This window comes from Vidua macroura, chromosome 4 (genome assembly GCF_024509145.1).
Source record: "Vidua macroura isolate BioBank_ID:100142 chromosome 4, ASM2450914v1, whole genome shotgun sequence".
Classification (NCBI taxonomy): domain Eukaryota; kingdom Metazoa; phylum Chordata; class Aves; order Passeriformes; family Viduidae; genus Vidua; species Vidua macroura.
In genome coordinates this window covers 27,594,366-27,614,012 of record NC_071574.1, presented here as the reverse complement: position 1 = coordinate 27,614,012, position 19,647 = coordinate 27,594,366, and the positions used below count along the sequence as shown (strand labels likewise).

Here is a 19,647-nt window from a genome sequence, read left to right as displayed (position 1 = left end):
AGAGGCGCGGAGGGGAGCGGAGCTATGTTAAACCCGGGGTACCGCTGAGGCGGGGCGGGCCAGGCCAGAGGCGGGGGCTCTCCGGCGGCGGGCGCGCAGGGCCCCGGCTCCCGAGGCGGCGGCAGGCAGCATCTCGGCGTGGGGAGCGGCTCCGCAGCCACCGGGCCAATGAACATGTCAGTGTTGACTTTGCAGGAATACGAATTCGAGAAGCAGTTCAACGAGCATGCGGCCATCCAGTGGATGCAGGAAAACTGGTGAGTGCCGCGCTCGGGCCCCGCCGCCCGCCCGGAGCGGGGAGGTGCTGAGCCCATCCGGGTGCGCGGGTTGCGCCCGGCCGGCGCGGTGCGGCTCGGCTCGGCTTGCCTCGGCTCTGCGCCGCCGTGCACGGGCACACGGGCGCTGCCGCCGGGGCTACCTGCGCGCCCGGGCGGGCTCCAGCCCCCCGGGTTACACAAGGCCGGAGCATCCCGCCGCGGGCGCGGTGCGGTGCGCTGCGGGGCCCGAGCCCCGCCGCGCCCCGGCCCTCCGGCTGGCCCGGCGGCACAGAGCTGCACACGTGCCCCGGCTCTGCCCTCGGCCTTCCTTGCCTGCATCCTTGCCCGACCCTACCGCTCCCCGCGCTGCAGCCTCGTTCAAACAAGTTGCGCGTTTGCCCGCGCTCCCCGCGGAGCCCATTTGCCTTCCCCCTCCCCTCCCCCAGCTCGTATTAAACTTCGTTTGCAGCCATGCGGTTATTAACTTCGCCGGCGTGTGCGTGCGGCCAGGGAGCCGGGGCGAGCCGAGCCGCGGCGGGGCCGGGCTGCGCATGGACCCGTCGGGGTTTCCCGGGTCGCGGCGAGCCGGAGCCTGACGGCCCCGCAAAGGCACACACGCTCACAGCCTGGCCCGCCGAAGGGGAGTGGCTGTGCCGGGAGGCTGCTCTCTGCCAGGCACTGCCCGGGGGCATCCCTGGGCCTTGGCCGGTAGCAGGGAGACGAGGATGGAGAGAGCGCCCCAGCTGCCCTTCCCCCTTCCGCGGGGCCCTCTAAGCTGTCCTCGGGGCCGGGATCCCTCTCTCGATGACACTTGCCCACCATGCCCCAGCCCTTGTCCTGGCTTTGTCCATCTGCACGGGCCTTGTGTTCACAGTCTGCCCCTACTCACCTGTGCCTTGCTGGTGCACTGTCCCTGACCACCCTCTCCCAGTGCCCAGTCTTGCCCTTTCTGCTGTTCCTGTGGTCTCTCTCTCCAGCTAGCCCCCAGTTTTCACATTGCCTGCATGCCCTCCCGTGGCTGTGTGCCCTTTTGAGCTCCTGAGTGAAGACTTTCTCCATGCTACCCTCATGGGACAGTGGTAGTGTAGGACTGCCTCTGGGCCCAGGCTTTGGTGTCTACATTTGTACGGCAGAATGGTCCAGGATCCTAGGTGGATCTCAGCCAAGGATTTGCTAGAAGCCTTTAGTGATTTGTCTAGGGAATTTTAAGGGCAGTATAATTAAAATGACCATTTAAGTGCATGTATGTCTCCCTCTGTTCTGCAGGTGAGCTCATCACCTCTTGAAGGGTGCCTGGTGTCACTCATGTTTCAGGAGAAGGGAGACCACATAGATGTTCTTGGGCTGGGAGTATTGGATGCTTCCCATTCTGTCCATGTTCCAGGAGAAAATTGGCATCAGAATAGGATATGCTGGTGAAAGAGGATAGAGGGGGTGATACATGAGTATATATAATAATCAAATAACCCAGGAGAGATACAGTTTATTTTAAAGAACATGCCTAGCAACTAGCACTCCTGCATCTTCTTCTTGACTCTCCTGTGCTTCATGATGTGACCTTGGGAACATTACATAACCCCTCCTAGGCCTCAGTTTCCCCAGCAAAGAAAGACCAGGGGAGTGGGGCAAAGTAATGCTGAAATGTTCCTAAGAGGTGCTGTAATGACTTAAGTAATGTTTACCGCGTGCCTTGAAGATGTCAGGTACTGCATAAATACTGAGCAGTGTTACTGAAATCTCTCTGGCAGTTTCATGTGCTGCAGAGGTCGTCAGCTGGGATTCTGTAACGCTGGGCTCCCACTTGCCAGGTTCAGAGGAGGAGACTGTCGGTGTTACACTGCTGCTGTACAGCTAAAGAGGCACAGTCATACAGGTCCACATGCTTTTCAGTCTAGTTTCACCTTCTCTGAGGAAACTGATGAATTAATGTCTTTGATGATCTTCCTGTGCCCTGGGAATGTTTTTTTGAAATTAAATAGAGCTGTGGCCTCTGAGGTATCTGCTGTGGCAGGCTTTTCCTAAAAATGCTGTGAAGACTCTTCCAAGTTTCAAGTTAAATTGTGCATTTTTATCTTGAAGAAACACTCTTGCTTAATGAAACAGGTCCTGTTCAAGTGTTTGGGTTTTGCAGGGAGCTGAACTGGTAAAATATAGCAGCTTTTTTTACTTCCTATCAGGATGACTCAATAGATTTGCGTATGCAGACATCAATGGCAGAGTACATGGCTCCTGCACTTTGTAGGTGTAGCCTTAATGTACACATCCTTAACATAAAAGCCATCCAAGATGAAGTCGTCAAGTAGTAGTATGTAAGGATAAACATGTTCCTTCTCTCTTTGAGCAGGAAGACAAACTAGGGGGACTTGCTTAAGGAAAGATTGTGCCAGGATTTTATACTGTAATTGTTATTTAAATTAGGGTGTGATACTATTACAATGTCTAACATGAAGGTAAACAAATTCTATAGGTGTGGCATTTACTATTTTACCTCATCTCAGAACTATGTCTTGTTGCCTTACAACATGCACACACAAAATAAAGGCTGTAGGGTGTTAGGGTGCATGAATTGGCTCTAAGGAGTTGACTCTGACTTTTGGATTTTGAAATGTCTGACTAGGTTGTATATGAAGGTGTAGCCTAGTTTGAGGATGGATGTGAATCCTTTTACATATCCTTTAAGTTCTGAGCTGGTTAAAGCACCATCATGCCCTTTTAATTAAAACTGTGTAAGCCTAAAGCTGGAAAAGCTTGAACACAAAGCCTAGGGGTAGTGGCATACACCCCTAGGTACTGGTATGGTTGGTTGGGAAGGATCATGGTGCAAGGTCTGGTTCTGTTCAGCTGTGGCTTGCTCCTCTTTGCCTTGGTCCTTTGAGCCTGCTCCAAGCTTCATCACTCCCTGGGCATGTCCTCTGCTCTTACCAGCAGCTGGCACCCAGTCTTTTCTTTCCCATCCCAGGGCTTGTTTCCTTACTGCCATTTGCCCCTGAAAATCCCATCTGAAGGCATATTGGTCTAATGGCAGTGAATGAGCTCTTCCTTGCTTCATTCCAGATGTTCCTGCTTCACTATATGGAGGACCCCATCCTGAAACATGCATGGCACTGAGACCTCTTTAAAGCTTGGACCTGGATTAGCAGTGCTGTAAAGATGGTGCTGTCTTTGAGGAGAAATGAATAGTCTGTTGCCTGATACTTATGAAGGGATGGGTTTCCTGCCTCCCAGGATGCCTGGTGCTATATTTATGCACACCTTTATGGTATAGCCCCCAGACTGCCTGGTTCTCCTTCAGGGAGGCAGGAGTGGCAGAGCAAGGTTGGAAACTGCAAAGATGGACCTGCAGTCTGCTGGTCTCTGATGATAAGAGCTGCCAATTAGTGGACTTCCCTAAAATAACAATGGCAGGATTTCAGGAGGTTAAAGAACAGCAGGTCCATTTACTCTCATGAAACTCCTTACACTTTATGTTGTGAAAAGCTGTTGTTGATACATGTTTAAGTATAGTGTCATCGAGTAGCTTTGTGTATAAAATACACTATCACTTTAAGATACTGTCATGTTGTGCTCAGATCATGAGAGGTGTGATTTCAGTATGTTCAGGATTAAGTCAAATGTTTATTAAAATAATTGCTTAAAATGATTTCTCAAATCAAACTCTCTCAGCAGCCCCCCCAAACTTCTTCAAAGAGGGAAGTGATATGAAGTAAATAGTCTGCAAAGGATTTTTTTTTCTGTAAACTGCTGCATGAGAATTAATGCAACTCTAATCCTTTATTTCTTATGGGTATGTATATTAATATTTGTGGAGAAAATTCACAAATGTTCTGCCAGACAGGCAGCAAAAAGTGTTGTAGCACTGAGATCCCGATTCCCAGCTGCAGCCAGTGAGGCAGCAAAAAGCTGGCCGGTGCTCAGGAAAGGCAAAGTGACAGAAATGCCTGGATGGAGTAATGACCACCAGAGTCCTTCTCCATCATGCTGCAGAGCACCAGGTTCAGGCATCAGCACGAAGTGACAGTCGTTCCTGTTATAATTGTCTGGCCAATAATAATTATCTTCAGATGTCTGCTGACGAGGGGCTCGCCAATGGGGAGGCAGGACGCCTGTGCTGACTGCGCTGAGATTATCTGGGAGAGCTGACGTCACACCAGGGCTTGCCTAAAATCACAGAAACTTTTCCTCTGCTGCTCCGCTGGCTGCTGCAGCGCTCCGGACATCCCTGCACCAGTGTGATGCCCCTCTGCCAGCTGCTGCCCTGCGCAGGCTCTCCTCACTCCTCTCACTCTCATTCCTCTCCTGTTTTGCTTCCTAAAAAGCCAAGGTTTAACCCTTGACATGCTCTCAGGTAGTACTGGGAGGAGGACGAGCAGGATGAAAGTGAAACTCGCTATTCCCTAAGTATGCTGTTGGGTTCTGCTGCAGAAACTGGCTAGTTTTGTTATTGTTACCTGAAGGAATGATTCAGTAAAGAGAGAAGGACTCCATAAGGACTGCTGGGAATTTTTTGGTTTTAAGGGGATCTGACAACTCAATTCTGAAATCAACTTAGTGGACCTTAGATGAGGATAACTGTTTATGTATTTGAAAGAAAGCATCTGTGCAGGAAGTTATTTTTAACCTTTTGTTACCAAAACTTTTATGTGACAGAGGCAGAAAATGGAGCCATTGCTGGGAGAAATTTGTCCTTTGGTGTGATTTTTTTTTCGAGTCAAAACTAGAGATAAATGTGGAAGGGCAGAGGGTCAGCTAATTTGGATTTGTAAACGCACTTGCCTTTTAATAATTCACACAAGCACCATCGTCCTAGACAGGTTTGTTTCCTAAATGCAGAACAAGCTCTCCTCATCCACTTAAGCTACACTTACCTCATGCAGAAATCAAGAGTGAGAGGCTGTGAGTGTATCTCTCCAGGCATATGTGCGTAGCAGCCAAAAACTGATGTAAATTACTCACCCCCACCCCCCTCCAAGCTCTTGCTAGATGCCAAGTGAAGGATGTAGAGAGGGATGCTGCAGTCACCCTTTACTTTCCTCTGGGCTGCAGCAAGGACTCAAAGGGAAGATGTGAATTGGTTCTTTTCAACAGAGAGACTGTTTTACTTGAGCAGAATTCAGTTGGCCCAAAAATTTAGCCTACCTCCTCCACATGTCATTCTCCAGATGGGATTTTTCCTGCTCTCTTGTGCAAACTGGCCATAAAGCTGACAGGGCCACCAGTGCATGGCAGAGATTTAGAGGATCCCACTTTTTTGCCTTTCTTTCATCCTGCAGGCCTTTCTGAGCCAAAGACTGAGGTTTTGGAGTATCACCACTCTGAGCCAAAGACTGAGGCTTTGGAGGGTTTTAAACTCTTTGAAAATAAAAGGATGGAATCTATGAGGAATAACAGTAGATGTCCTTTCAGAGTTCAGGTGTTTTCTGTCTGTGTGGGTCTGGAGAAGAAAAATTTTTAAAATGTGGTAGACACCAAAATGTCATCCTGAAGGTAAAAACATCAGTGTCTTCTTGATTCAGCCTACCACCGAAACACAGGCATTGGCCTTTTGTTTACTCTTGTTACTTTTGTTCCTAGAGTATGAATGTATCAGTCATCATGTTGCTTCCGTGATTTTAAACCTCTTGAGAGTGACGGCTTCTCTTCTACTTTGTGAAACCCCACATACTTCTGAGAATACTGAGCTTATAGGAGTGGAGCAAGGAGTAATTTAGGAGCTTGCCATCATCTTCAGAAGTGAATACGACATTTGGGAACGTGACGTTCCAAAACACTTTTTGGAAAGCTTTGTTAAGAATTTAAGTGCTTTTTCTTTTAATGGAAAAGAGCAGAGATTAAAACACTATTTTTAACTGTAAATTAGTCTGAAATATAAAATAAAATTTTCACTGGCTTAGGCTATACCAACATGTGAGACGTTTGTGTAACCACATTACCTGTGTAAGCTACCCAGTAAATTTTTTCTTGCCAAGAGTTTTGTCAGCCCACTTGGGCCTTACCCTGGGTTGGAATGGTAGGGTTTTGTCTTCAGCTGTGCTGCCCCATCACTGACCAAGGTGTCCCAGACTGCTGCTACTACAAGCCTTGCTGTTCCTGTGTGCATCCCAGCATCACGTCTCCTGGGGCTTCCTGGATTCACTGGGGAAGGCTGGTGCAGCCCCATGGGGAGCTCTGCAGGGGCAGCCAGGTTAACATTTCGCAAGCTGTCAACAGAGCAGGAAACAGTGAGGCTGTGGCTGCACCCAGGGTAATAGAAGGAGAAAATTGTATCAGTTTGTGTGCAAGGTTTGCAAATATTATGATTGCTTTCGGAGCCAAAGTAGCAATAGTACCTGATACTGCCCTTCACGGTGTGCCTTGTACTATGTGCTCTGTTGCAAACTGTCAGTTGCAATACTTATTGACTTTTGTGAGGACACATTTTTTTTTTTTTGCTGTGAATTTTGTTTACATACTAGGAGCAAGGTGGAAGGACTCCAAAACCAACATGACCTCAGTTTGCCTAGAGAAGGGACACAGGTCCCACAGAGCAGACATGGCATGAAATGATGGGCAGAGCTTGCATCTGCTGAGCAGTCTTTGACCTCCTGTGGGAAGAGTTGATATTCAGAGTGGGGAGGAAGAGGGGGAGATGCAAGTCAGTGGTTTACCTCATGCCAGGGGAGTTGGGACCTTGCAGAGCACATTCAGTGGTTTATGGGGTGCATGGCATGCAGGAGAATGATATCTCTGAGGACGTAGGGAGCCTGATTTCAAACTGAAGGCAGCCATAGCCACTTTTTAGAATTTGGACATCAGTCAGGTGCCCATCATTTCTATGGAAATCAAGGACCTGTGTCATGTCTGAAAATTTCTCTTTGTGCCTTAGTTCCTCTGCTGTAAAATAGGGAACAGTTCCTTTCTGGGCGTATTCAAAGTTGGTTTTCTGCTGTGTCGCAAAGGTGATCCTGAGGTAGTAAGACCTGTATATACAGTGTAAGACCATTATGTTTTCTGTACTGTACAGAAAACATAGTGGTCTTACACTATTGCTGTGCACCTTTACACTTGTACTAGCAGCAAAGAATACTTCATTCTTGCCAAGAATGTGGGGCAAAGTTTGTCTCCTTGATTGTGGTAACCAAGGACTGAGAAGAGCTGCTGTAATATTAGAGGCAAGACAGTTTAGTGTTGGTGTCATGGAATTAAACTGCAAAAATCCAGACCATTTTCAATTGCAAATTTATGAAAGGAATTGTCCTTCAAATAGTCCAATAAAACTTCAGACATCAACATCTGATGATAACTTTTAAATATAATTTTTAAAATTTGTTGGTAATTAGTTTCAGTATGTGAAGTCTGCAAACTGAGTAAAAAATGAATTGTATGTCATCCAGGTTGGAGCTCGTCAGATTGAATGTGCTGATTTTGATATCTGATGGCCTCAGCTACCCCTGGACATAAAACTTAAGATCAGTCAAGAGTGTTATTAAGGCCAAATGTCTGCTCTGTATGTCTTGAGCCATAAGTAATATAAATACACCTGGAAAGAGCAATCCCAGGGAGTGCCAATTAAGGGTAAGAAACAATGGGCCAAGTTAATTTTTGAAAAAAGAGGAGTCTTATCTTCTGACTAATAAAATTTCCTGGGTTTTAGTTTTTTTCTGAAAAAGAGTTTTTTCCTTTTTTAAAAAAAATTATTTAGAGCCATTAAGAGCTACTTAAGATAGCAGTAAAATCCCCTAAGTATAAACACAAGTGGGATGCCAAAGTTGTTGCACTGTGCCATTCAGATAGTGGGTTTATTAACAAATGCTTAGAAAGTCTGTCTTTTTCCTTATGTGCTTTTCCTTTTAGCTTTAATTTGGAATTTACCCTCTAGATCTCCTCATGTGATTCTTCGGAATGCGGGTCTTCTGTAAACAAAATTGGGAATTTTGTTGTTGTCAACATACATCATCTCCAGTAAGCTGAAAGCCGTGGCTTTTCTTCCTTTTTGTTCTCCCTGGAGGAGCTGGCTGTCCAGCTCCTTTTCCATGTCTGCAGGTCACAAGCAAAATAAATGTTAGTTATTAGCAGGAAATTATGTAGATACCTTGCATTTCAATTCCTTCTTGTTTCCTCACTCACCTTGGCTTGACAGCCAAGCAGAAAACTCCAAGCTGTTTTGTCCACCACATGGATGTCTAGATGCCCTTGTCTAACTCAAGTTTCACAAAGACTTTTGCTCTGCTGGCACATTAGCTCTGGGGCTGCCAGCTGCCCTGGACCCTGTTGCACCTCAACCCCGGTCCCGACTGTGGACAAGGATCCATCCTCTTCCATGCTCAAACCCAGCCAAACCCATGGGTGATTTCACTGCCTTTCCTAGGTAAAAGCAGGAGCTGTGCTAAGTGGAACTCCTGATGAGAGTGTGCAGCAGACATTTCAGACTCATGATGAAACATGTTGTTCAGCAGGTAGAATTATTTCAGGATGCATAATGTTGTCTTTGCATTATTTTGTGAGGGCATTTAGTTTTTCATAAAATATTGCTGTTGGCATTGTCTGAAACAAGATGCTGCCTAATTCAACCTTTGGTTTGACCTGACTGCTCCTCTGTGCTTAAATATCCTATTTTGATCACATGCCTGATAAAGAAAATACTATTTTTGGTCACACGACAACTGTCTGGAAGTGACATTGTCTCTTGAAATGGCAGTGTACACAGATGATCAGATTATTTTATTACGCCATTATTTGTTGTTTTAGAACTCTGTAAATACTGTGGAGTTAAATACACTTTATTTAAAATCTTGCTTGGGAATCTCACACTAGGCAAGATTCCTTCTGGGCAAGGCACTGCCCATGGATTCAAATGAAAAACTCTTGTCTTGCTCCTTTGGGTTTAGTTTAAGACTAGTACCCCAAGCAGACAAAACTCACTATTTTTTAAAAGTTAGGTAAATTATTGCTTGGACTATGATAGCCAGATCTGTGCAGCTACATTGCCACTATCTCTGTGACCCAGTGGGGAGTTTTGCTTCTGTTCCGTTGGAGAGAGAATGGCTCCAAACAGCCAAAAACCATGAAGAAAAGTAATGTTATAGCACTGAAAGGAATCCTCAGTGTCCTTGCTCGCTAACTTCTAAAATCAGGACTGAAATGCATATTTTTCATTTTTAAGAAATTCACATAAGCTTTCCAGCGTTTTCCAAGAGCTCCTCTCCTATATCAGTGCTTAGATCATGGACAAATTTCAAAATTTTGTTTGAAAGATAGGATCAACACCAGCTATTCCTATTGCAACACTTGGAGCCTGACTGTCTCAAGGCTGTTGTACCCAGGATGCTCACACTTGTTAGGAAATAAAGGAAAACATTCCTGAGTTTTGTGAGAGGTGGTCCTTTTGTAATGGTGCCCCTACATAAAGACGGTAGTTATAGTGGATGCACTTCCCAGATCCTTCCACATGTGACATCTTTTGATCCTGCTCGGGATGTTCACTCAGGATATTTTTATTACTGTCCAAGATTCTGGTATTTGATGATTACAGACAGTTTATATTACAGTCAGGTCCTAGGAGAACCTTGCAGGCACTGGTGATGGCATTTGTCTGACCACAGATGCATGCTGTGTAAGATGACTGAGTCATCAGGAAGTGGGCAACTGAGAGAAGTAAGTTTTGTTGTAAAAGCGCTCCCTCTCTTACCAAATGTAGAGACTCAGGGAACAAACTAGACCATCATTATTTCTCCTGATCCTTCTTCCTTCTTCTCCCTCATAATGCATTTTTTTCTTTTTTCAGGTACCTATTTGGTTTTTACTTTCTCCCACTCTTTTCTCATTCCTCTTTCATTTTCTGTATATCTTTTTTCCCCTTTAGGAGCAGTTAAGTCAGCAGCACAGGGGAAGCCCTGGATGTTTCTGTAGAACACCCTCCATGGTGGGAAACCGGTGGCACATATTTTGGTGTTGGGCTGGTGGAGCTGGGCAGCACAGGCCTGGCCTTGAGCTGTCTCTGGCTGAACAGAAAAAGCCCTGCATCAGGGTAGTCCCACTGCCATCTTCTGATAAAATCACTTGGTTTCTGGAATAAGGCAATAGTAACCAAGGAGGAGTGCTTGCTTGTACCTTTCCACAGCCCCATCGTATACTGATGTAAAAGGGCTCTCTCTTTTAAAAGCCACTTCCCAATCACTAAGTGGAAAAATCCTAAAGTCAGTCCACGGTAAAATGGCAGTTGGCTTCAGTGTAAAAGATTTAGTTCCTAAATTTATGTGTGTTGGCTAAATGTAATGTAGCATCTGGTATGTAAAACAATTATGACAATTCACATATTTTGAAATGGTCATTACTGTAAATGGAATAATTAGAAAAGATGTTAGTAGAAAATGAAGAGAAAAGAAGTTGTGCCTACATTTAGAAAAAAATACACCAGGCTGATAATATGGGCAATCCGGAGATTAGAGAGAAATCATAACTGGAAGAGCTACCACAGTTTTTTATTGTGGGGTGAACCAGTAGAGCTCCTTCCTCTGCTTTCTTTAGTGACATGCCATTGATAGAGAGGAAAATGGGACAAGGGTAACAAAACAGGATCTGTTCACATCTCTCATGTATCGGCATTAAAGCTGGGAATGCAGATTTTGACCTCAGGCTTTCCATATGTTCTTGGCTTAGCAGTCCTTGTGACTTCAGCTCTTGGGGTGCCATGGAGCATTTTCCCATATGAATTCTGGTGGCTCCAGGGTAGGCATGCTAAGTGTGTAAGATACTGAGGATGGTCCTTTGATGTGCCTCAGTGAACTGTTGCAACTACTGTGAGCAGTTTTCATTGCTTCCAATAAAATTGCATATACGATTGAGGGACATTTTTGACCGACCACAGGTATCTTGCCTATGCTTTTATGACTGTGGTCCAGCATTTTGTCTTTACAGGCTGTGTCCTGATGACCTTAGTTACAATCCATATTTATTGCTGGCAGAGTTAGACTCCTTTCCATTAAACTAGATAGTGTTGTATCTGTTTACAGGGGATACGAATTTGGCTTCAGACGTCTTTAACCCGCTTACCTTGTTTAAATTTTCAAGAATGAGTCTTGACTCTATGGAGTTTCAGGTAGTTTTGTGTTGTAAAATAGCTGTACATCTTGAAAGAGGGACACTTGTGTTCACTGTATTGCCATGAAGAGTTATGGTATTTTAAGATTCCATTTTCCCTTTGCTAAGATCAAGACAGAATCCCACAGTCACATTCCTGGTGAGTTAGTTGCTTTAATGACAGAAGGTTCTATAATGTAGCATTTCTAAGAACAGGAAGGATGCCTTGAAAGTGGTGGATCGGCACAGCCATGAGGGCTGCTCTGAGAGCTGCCTGAAGCTATTGCAGCTGGAAGTCTTACCAAATGCAAACGACCATTTCCACTGCCTTTCAGTAGAGGTCTCTCATCTTAGCTCCCAAATCCTGTGTGACATTAAAAGAAAGCAAGATTTTGGTTCCCAAAACTTTGGAGAGTCTCCCATTGCATGTACAGACATAAACTTGGTACCATCATGCATTTTGCCTGGCTGCTGGATCAAATGCTCCCTCTTGAATGTCAACTAGTCTGTGAGGCAACAGGGACAGTGTCCCAGTCAGCCAGGTTGCACAAGGGGATGATATCAGGGTGGGGTGCCTTGGGTTTGCTGGCAGTGGAGTAGCTTCCCAGGGCTGAACTTTGGCCCCATGCTGCACACGTGGAAGCACTGCCACAGCTGGGTAAACTGAGCTGCCTTTCATGGCTCCTCCTGGGACTGTGATCTCCTGTGGCAGAGTGGAAGGGACCAGCAGAGGCAGTAAAGTATCACACTGCTCCAGCTGCCTTGCCTGGAGGCTGCCTGTGTAGCTGTTCTGAAAGCAGTCCTGGAGGAAGCACAGCATGGAGGTGATGTGTCCTAGGTAGTACCCATGGTGGCATCTCTACTCACATGCTCATGTGCCCAAACATTGCACCCATGCAGTCTGATTTGTTTCATTATGGCTGCATGAGTGGGGGTAAGCACTCTTAGGTTGTGAACTGAACAAACATCCCTCTCTAACTGAATCCCATGGTCTGCTGTGATAATGCCCTGTGGTGTGGTTCCTAGACTATCCTGCTCGACCTGCTTCATTCAAAGAGTGGGTAAGGCACCCTTCTGGAGACCTAGAGACTGTCAAGGACCTTCATTATTTAAAACTGGGGCCTGGGATTCATCCAGGTCAGTGGGAGACATATCCATGATGGGAATGGGAAGAGGATGTAAATTTTTGTGGATGAGTAATGACATGACTCTACCATTACCTGTAGCTTTGGTGCAGACAGAAATCTGAGTGCTGCTGAAGTTGGACTAAGCCACCACCCCACTACAGGCTTCCTGCAGAAATACCAATGAAGAGTTTTAAATGCAGGATCTCGCTGTGAAGTAAACTAAGGTTACGTAAGGGAGATCACTAGGAAGCATGAAGACTAAACTGAAAAGGGCTTGTTTCCCAGAGACAGGCTTAGATACAATCCTCTCTGTGCAAGTGCTCCTCCTCCAGCTCCTCCAAAACTACCCAGTGTTGAACGAGTTAATATGTGCAGTGGCTTAGGCAGTCTTCTGCTGTGCTGTGGGGTAGTGGCTATACACTGCAGAAAGCCTTACAGAACAGAAAGGGGAAAGATGTCATTTTAAGTCAGGCTGTGTTGACTCATAGGAGACATTCTGAAGGTTATGGATATATGTTAAGCAGGTATTAAATAGCTTTATAAATATCATTTACAAAAGCAAGTATCCTTCAGGCACCAGAGTATATAAGCATGTGAGTTAATTAGAGCCTGCATTTTCAAAGTGGCAGAACAGAAGGATTTAGATCAGAAAAACTGCAAGTAAGTTTGCTGATGATGTGAAATCCAGTGACTTCTGTAAAACTTCCTGGCTTTGTGCCTTACTTTTTCTTCTCCCTCACTGCTTTCTGCAGCTGTGTCCCTTGGACTCTGTGCAGTGGGTTGTAATGTGTATGGCCCCAGAGAGGAGCAGTGCAGTCCCATTCCCCATGGCTGTTGCACAGGTTCAGCGCTGATGGGGACACGTCTCAGCAGTACTCTGAAGAACTCAGTCACTTTTTTGCAGAGAAAGCAGGCTGGCAGGAGGAAGAGCCAAGCCACAGGCTAAACAGGCTCAGTGGAGCATTTCATGGCCTGCAAAGTGACCTGGCTAATCCTGGAAACCTGCAGCCTTTATCACGACACCTGATACAGCAGCACAGCCAGCCTCCTCTGCTTTACCAGATTTCCATGCTCACATCTCTGTCTTTCTAAACATGGCACAGATTTTTTTCCTTTCTCAGGCTTAAGGATGGAGGGAGGGTGGGGGCAATGGAAAAAATTTACATTAAAGCCTTCCCAAAACCAGTATGAAAATTTAGAGGTCCCCCTGCAAAAGGATGGGGGCCCTCACACCAGGATGGTCTTTCAGGTTATCAGGGATGTGACTTTGCAGCATGAGCAGCCTGGTGGTGCATTCAGAAATGCTTGCCTGACTAACATATTGCTTACATTTGCTGACTCACTCTTGCACTGCCTTTTCTTTCTTGTTCCCTGGATGTGTTGATTTTTATCTCTGTTACTAGGGCTGTGTCCCAGACACTGTATAATTATCGTGTTTGTGTTTGGCTCCTGTGTCGGTGGGAGGTATTTACTTTTGGATACAGACGTTAATATCATTCACCCACAAGTGAGTAACAGCAATGAAATACAGAGGTCTGAAGACCCCTGGAATGGGAAGGAGGGCAGGGACATTCTGCTTTTGGGCAGGGCCATCCTCAGCATCACTGCCTGGCATTTCACACCACCAGCTGCATTTGGTTTTGCTGTCTCTTCAAGCCCTGCTTGCCCAAACTGTTTTGGACAATGAATTTAAATTCAGAATCACAGAATATTCTGGGCTGGAATGAAACCACAAGAGTCATCAAGTCCAACTCTTCAGTGAATGGCCTATAGGCAGCCTTGTGTTTTCACCTGCAGGAGAGTCTAACACAGGCAGCCTGTGTCTGAAAGCACTTTCTAAGTGGGAGCTGTACACGGGCATGGCTAAGAACCTTGGCAGAGCTTCTGGGTCCCTACTGTTCTGCTTTTCTAGGATAAGTATGGGTGATCAGAGGCCCTGCCCTGGTTGTAGCTTGCCCCTGAAATGGCTTCATCTGGCTGCTCTTCACCAGCTGTGCTGCAGCAGCCCTGCATCCTCACAGCCCAGCATGCTTTCCCACTTTGATCTCTTACCCAGTGCCATTAAGTGTCCTTGTCTCTTGCCACTTCAAAGAATGCCTGTTCTTGATATGCAGTGTCCATATGCTTCTGGAGGTACAGCTCATTTCTGACGTGTCTTTTCAAATACTAGTGATCCTAAGTGATGATCCTAAAATATTTGAGGGTCCAGGTTAGTATGCAAGGACATTATGTCTTCAAGTTCTTTCCCTTTAAATCCCAGGCTCCTAAACTTTTTGTTTGAGTAGCACAGATGATTGCAACTATCTTGTCTTCTCAATGGCCTCTAAACAAGCCAATATTTATTTTTCTTGTCCAGTTTGTTTAGGTCTAGTTTGAAGCCCATGTCATTAAGTTGCCATCACATGATGCTCCTTTCTCTTGTTTTAATCAGATGATGTCCAGTGTATTCACAGTAGTCCTCATGCAAGGACACTGCATGGCCAATTACCAGGGAACTAATTAGCAGCTTCTTCCTCATGCTTCAAAGAGCATTATGTATGCATTCCCGTGAGATCATACCACACAGCATCACCTTGCAGCAGCATTGCTGTAAACAAAACATTCTGTTTACTTCTGTGCCTTCTCCTTCCTGCTCACCACTTTTGTGTCAGTCTAGGTGCAGACAGACAGCGCTCCCCAACATCACCAAGAGGAATCCAGCTTCCATGGTGCCTTTGAAACCCTCCCTGAGTTGAAACTACAGCCTCTCTATGTTGGTTCTGCACATCAGTAGCTGAACAGAACCAGGCTTCTGAGTGCCTGGACACTTTGAGGAGCTTTAGCCTGGACAGGGCTGCCTTTTTGGTTTTTCTTAGGCATGATTGTTTTTCTCAAGTTAAACAGTATTTATAGGATTTCTTATTGCAGGTTTCAGTATTCCAGATTCAGTGACATCAGTGATATTTAGCATTTGCAAACAGAAACTTCAGAAAAATCTTGGCATTTTTGACTGTGACTTTTGTAAGTGCTGGAGGGAGTTAAACATGCAGCTTCTCTGGTGTCTTCTGTTATCTCTTTATTCATAGTGGAAATGACTCTCAGCTTCTTGAATCAAGCTCTGAAAGCCCTCTAGGCATTTCAGTGGCAATGCTAAGGACTTGTGCCCAGCTTTACTCACTTTAGCATTTACATCTTTGTCATTGATTCTGAATACATAACGGACCAAGTATATATTCAAACAATATCAGAACAATGTGTGCTTGTACACATACTTTTGTATACTTGTTAATGCATTTTTCTCAATCCCTTTGACAGCAGAATGCGGGCTACAGTCTGCTTTCACTTGGAGGGGCATGCAGTACACCTGAAATCCACCCCAGTAGTAGAAATACAGCCCTACCATCTGCCATGGACTTACCCAGACTACACCAGAGTGGGATAAAGCTCTGGAATACCTGCAGTACATTGATGTTATCATTGTCTGGGGCAATAAAGTAGAAATTTTTGAAAAAGGGAAGAAAATTGTCCAAATCCTTCTGAAAGCCACTTGTTTTTACTGAGTCTCAAAAGCAGTGCTGGTACCGTGAAGCCATATGATGAGAAATAAATGATGAGCAGAGCTTTTGTTTTACATTAAATTAGCCCATCTTCTCTATCCCAGCTTCCTCTGAATTTGTGTTATACTTACTGGCAAAGAGTACCTGGCATGACCTATTTCTAAGTCATATATTTAGATTTATTTTGCCCAAGTGAACAGAAGCCAGTTTCAGAACAGACAATAATATGAGGGCTTTAGTAAAGATGTCTTATCTATATCAGTTAGTGGTAGTGCATGTTCTGGTGAGGTCTGCTCTACTGAAATATTTCTTCATTTCTGTTGCCTAAGGTGAGCAGTAAACTTTTTCTTCAGTGTAACACACTCTTACAGGACCAAGTGAGCAGTGGTGCTGGAACAGATGAACTCTTCTCCACCTCCAAACTGCAGCATCTGCTCCCAGTAATGTTTTATGTTCCTTTGGGCAGCTGGACGAAGAATTTCTGGGATGAAAAGCTGCTTCAATGCAGAGTTTAAAATGGAAACCAGGACTTTGTCACCCAGCTTTCAAATCCACACCCCCCCCCACCCCTCCCCGTAGGGACTTGAGGAGAAGGCTTTTTTGCCTTACCAGAGTACCCAGTAGCCTGGAAACCCTAAGTGTGCCCCTGATGGGCCTCTAAACTGCTGACTCTTCAGCTTTGTGCCATATACCTTCCCCAGCCCAAAGCTGGCCACTTGACTTTTTCTGTAAGATAAAGGAGGAGGTTTGTACCTCTGGAAGGAGATTTAGGCTGCAGGCAGAGTCAAGGAAATATCCATATATTAGTTATATGGATAGTTAGATCAGATTTTCCAGCTGTTTATTTTACAAGCCTGTTGCGACATCATAATGCAGTTAGAGGTTATTAAGTCCAAGTTGTTAATTTTAATGATTTTAATAGACCTGTAGCATTCCTGTTTAATCCAGTTCTACTTATTGGCATATGTTGTATGTTGATACTTTTTGAAGTGCCAGATTTGGCAGCTTTCTGAAAGAGTACCTGTATTTCCCAGATACTTGGATACTTGGATTAATTTCTTTCTGCTGCTGTTAACATAGACTTTGTAGCTGCATTTAAGCCATCTGCAGAACGAAGCCTGATGCTGTTATAAGCAGCATCACTAGCTGATTTTGAAAATGTGTCTGCCAGGCAGAGGCATTGGGTAGAAGGCTGATTGAGAGAGAAAGAAAAAGATTTGGTTTGGTTCAAATGAGGCATAAAATATTGTACCAGCCAAGGAGGCCTAAGAAGCTGCCCAACAGACCATGCAACCTTGTTCACTGAAGTGAAGCCCAGCACAAGATGCTTTCAGCCCTCTTCAGTTTCCCTGGGAGAAACATCCAGCTGGCTAAAGCACAACAGAATAAGTATCAACCACCACTTTTTTCTGTGATAGTTAAATGTCTTTTCTTTAGACTTAAAGTTTCAAAGTTTCTAGACTACATTAGCATTTAATCTGCCTTCTACTAGCTAGCAATTTCTATCCTGATTTGCAGTGATTAAAAAGTAATCTAGGTAGGATTTGGTGGTACTCCAGGATTCAGGCATTTTGATCTTTTAAGTCAGATTTTAACCTAAATGTACATTACATGTACACCTTATTTAAAAAAAAATAGAATCAGAGTTTCATTTTTAATGTAAGGACTATTGATGATTTTCTGATTTACTCAGAATTGTATACCCGTAGCCACACAATGAGAGAGTACTTTTCATTTGACTGGTGGCATCTTTTGTGGCTGGTATCAGAAAAGTACAGAAGCAGTTTGTCTTTACCTGTGGCTGCTATGTTTTTGCTCGTGTTTCAGGCAGCAAACCCAGGCAAAGCTTTCACTAATGCCATAAGGACAAGTCTTTTCTATACCATGAGCAACTGTAAAAGAGTGCTAACTCAAAAAGAGAAGAGACTCGAGACCATATGAGTACTTCTCTTACAGAGATTATCCCAATGTGACTTTCCTAGATATTTTGTCAAGTTTTTCTGTCTCTTGTTTTCTTTAGCGTACGTTGGCACTACATGTCTGCTGACTTTTTTGGATCAGCCTTCATTGTTTAATAACTTCAGGTAATGTGTGCAAATCCTGGAATTTATTTGACTGGTTTATGAGTAAATCCATTTCAGTGTTTGTTTAAATCTGCTTGAGTCTTAAGCGATGAGGATGTTGATACTCTACAGATGTGTTGCAGGTACGTGCACATGACAAATTTTGTTTAATTACGACAAATTGCCAAGTGGGAGTGCTGATTGGGGTACATGACGTGGACCTGTTGGAGTGAGTCCAAATGAGGCCATGAAGATGATCAGAGGACTGGAACACCTCTCCTGTGAAAATGGGTTGAAAGAGTTTGATTTGTTCATCCTGGAGAATTGGAGTTTCTGGGGAGACCTTAGAGCAGCTTTCCAGTACCCAAAGAGGGGCTATAAGAGAGCTGGAGAGGGATAGTTTACAAATACACTCACATACGGTGATAGGAGAAGGGATAATGGCTTTAAACTGAGTGTAGATTTAGATGGGATATAAGGAAGAAATTCTTTACTGTGGGGAAGATGAGGCACTGGAACAGGTTGCCTGGAGAAGCTGTGGATGCTCCATCCGTGGAAGTGTTCAGGGTTGGAGGGGGCTTTGAGTAACATGGTCTAGTGGAACATGTCCCTGCCCACAGCCAAGGAGGTTGGAAATAGGTGATCTTTAAGGTCTCTTCCAACAAACCATGCCGTGGTTCTATGGTTTTCCATAAATACACCATAATTAGTATTAGTCTAAATTCTTCCTGGCTGTTTCTTAGTTCATAAAGGGCTACACAGTGCTTTCACTGGTTAAATTCAGTGATTAAGCATGTATGAAGAAACCATCTAACATCTAACCAAAGCTGTAGGCTTTGGTTCCTGGTATCAGTGCTTTGTCCATACGACTTTCATGTCTTGCCTCTCACTTTTCCATGTTATGATCTGTTTAGCTTAAGATATCTTTTGATCTTTGGCTTGTAAGCAGAAGCAATAAACACTTCTGTAATGTGTCAAGGCTTTGTAGAGAGAGGAGTCTGTTGTGCCATTAGGTAACTGTTTAGTGAAATAGCTTATCCCAGTAGACGCTGAAATGCATTTAAATGGTAATCCTATTTCTAACCCAGGTTAGGCAAATAACTGTATTTGGACTCTTCCTCATCTAGTAGGCTGCAGTCACACTAATGTCAGACATTGTTTTTATCACCTTAAATAGAAAATAGTGGCATCCTTGAGTAGCATCGTGCAGTGTCGCAATTTTATGGTATTGCTCAAAAGCAAATGTAATGAGCATTGTTTTGGTTTTATTGTACCTGCAGTCACTGACACATGGGGATAACCCCTGTTTCCCTTTCACTATGCATGGTGTGTACTCTTGTGTTTTACATCTTTGCATTTTACTTGGTACCATCCTGGACTGTGGTCCTGCATTAGGTAGAACCCTTTCTCTCACTCTGGGAGCTGCTTCCAGTTCCCCTCAGGGTGAAGATGCAGCAAATCTACATACAAAAAATGAAATATTCAGGCCCAGGTTTCAACTATATTGGAGTTTCTGAATATTGAAAATATTTGATTTACATTCTTACTACTTTTCTATAGTGAATATGAGCTAGATCTAAAATTCCAACATGCTGTACATTTTTTAGCT

At 44.6% G+C, this 19,647-nt stretch overlaps 1 protein-coding gene across 1 annotated transcript in view; it reads left to right on the top strand.

Moving 5' to 3' along the window:
- ELOVL6 (ELOVL fatty acid elongase 6) overlaps positions 1 to 19,647 on the top strand; it is a 74,633-nt gene continuing 54,986 nt past the window's right edge. Inside the window, exon 1 of the mRNA XM_053976065.1 lies at positions 1 to 257. Within this exon, the coding sequence (XP_053832040.1) occupies positions 169 to 257 (89 nt within the window). The 5' untranslated portion in view covers positions 1 to 168. The remainder of the gene's footprint in view (positions 258 to 19,647) is intronic.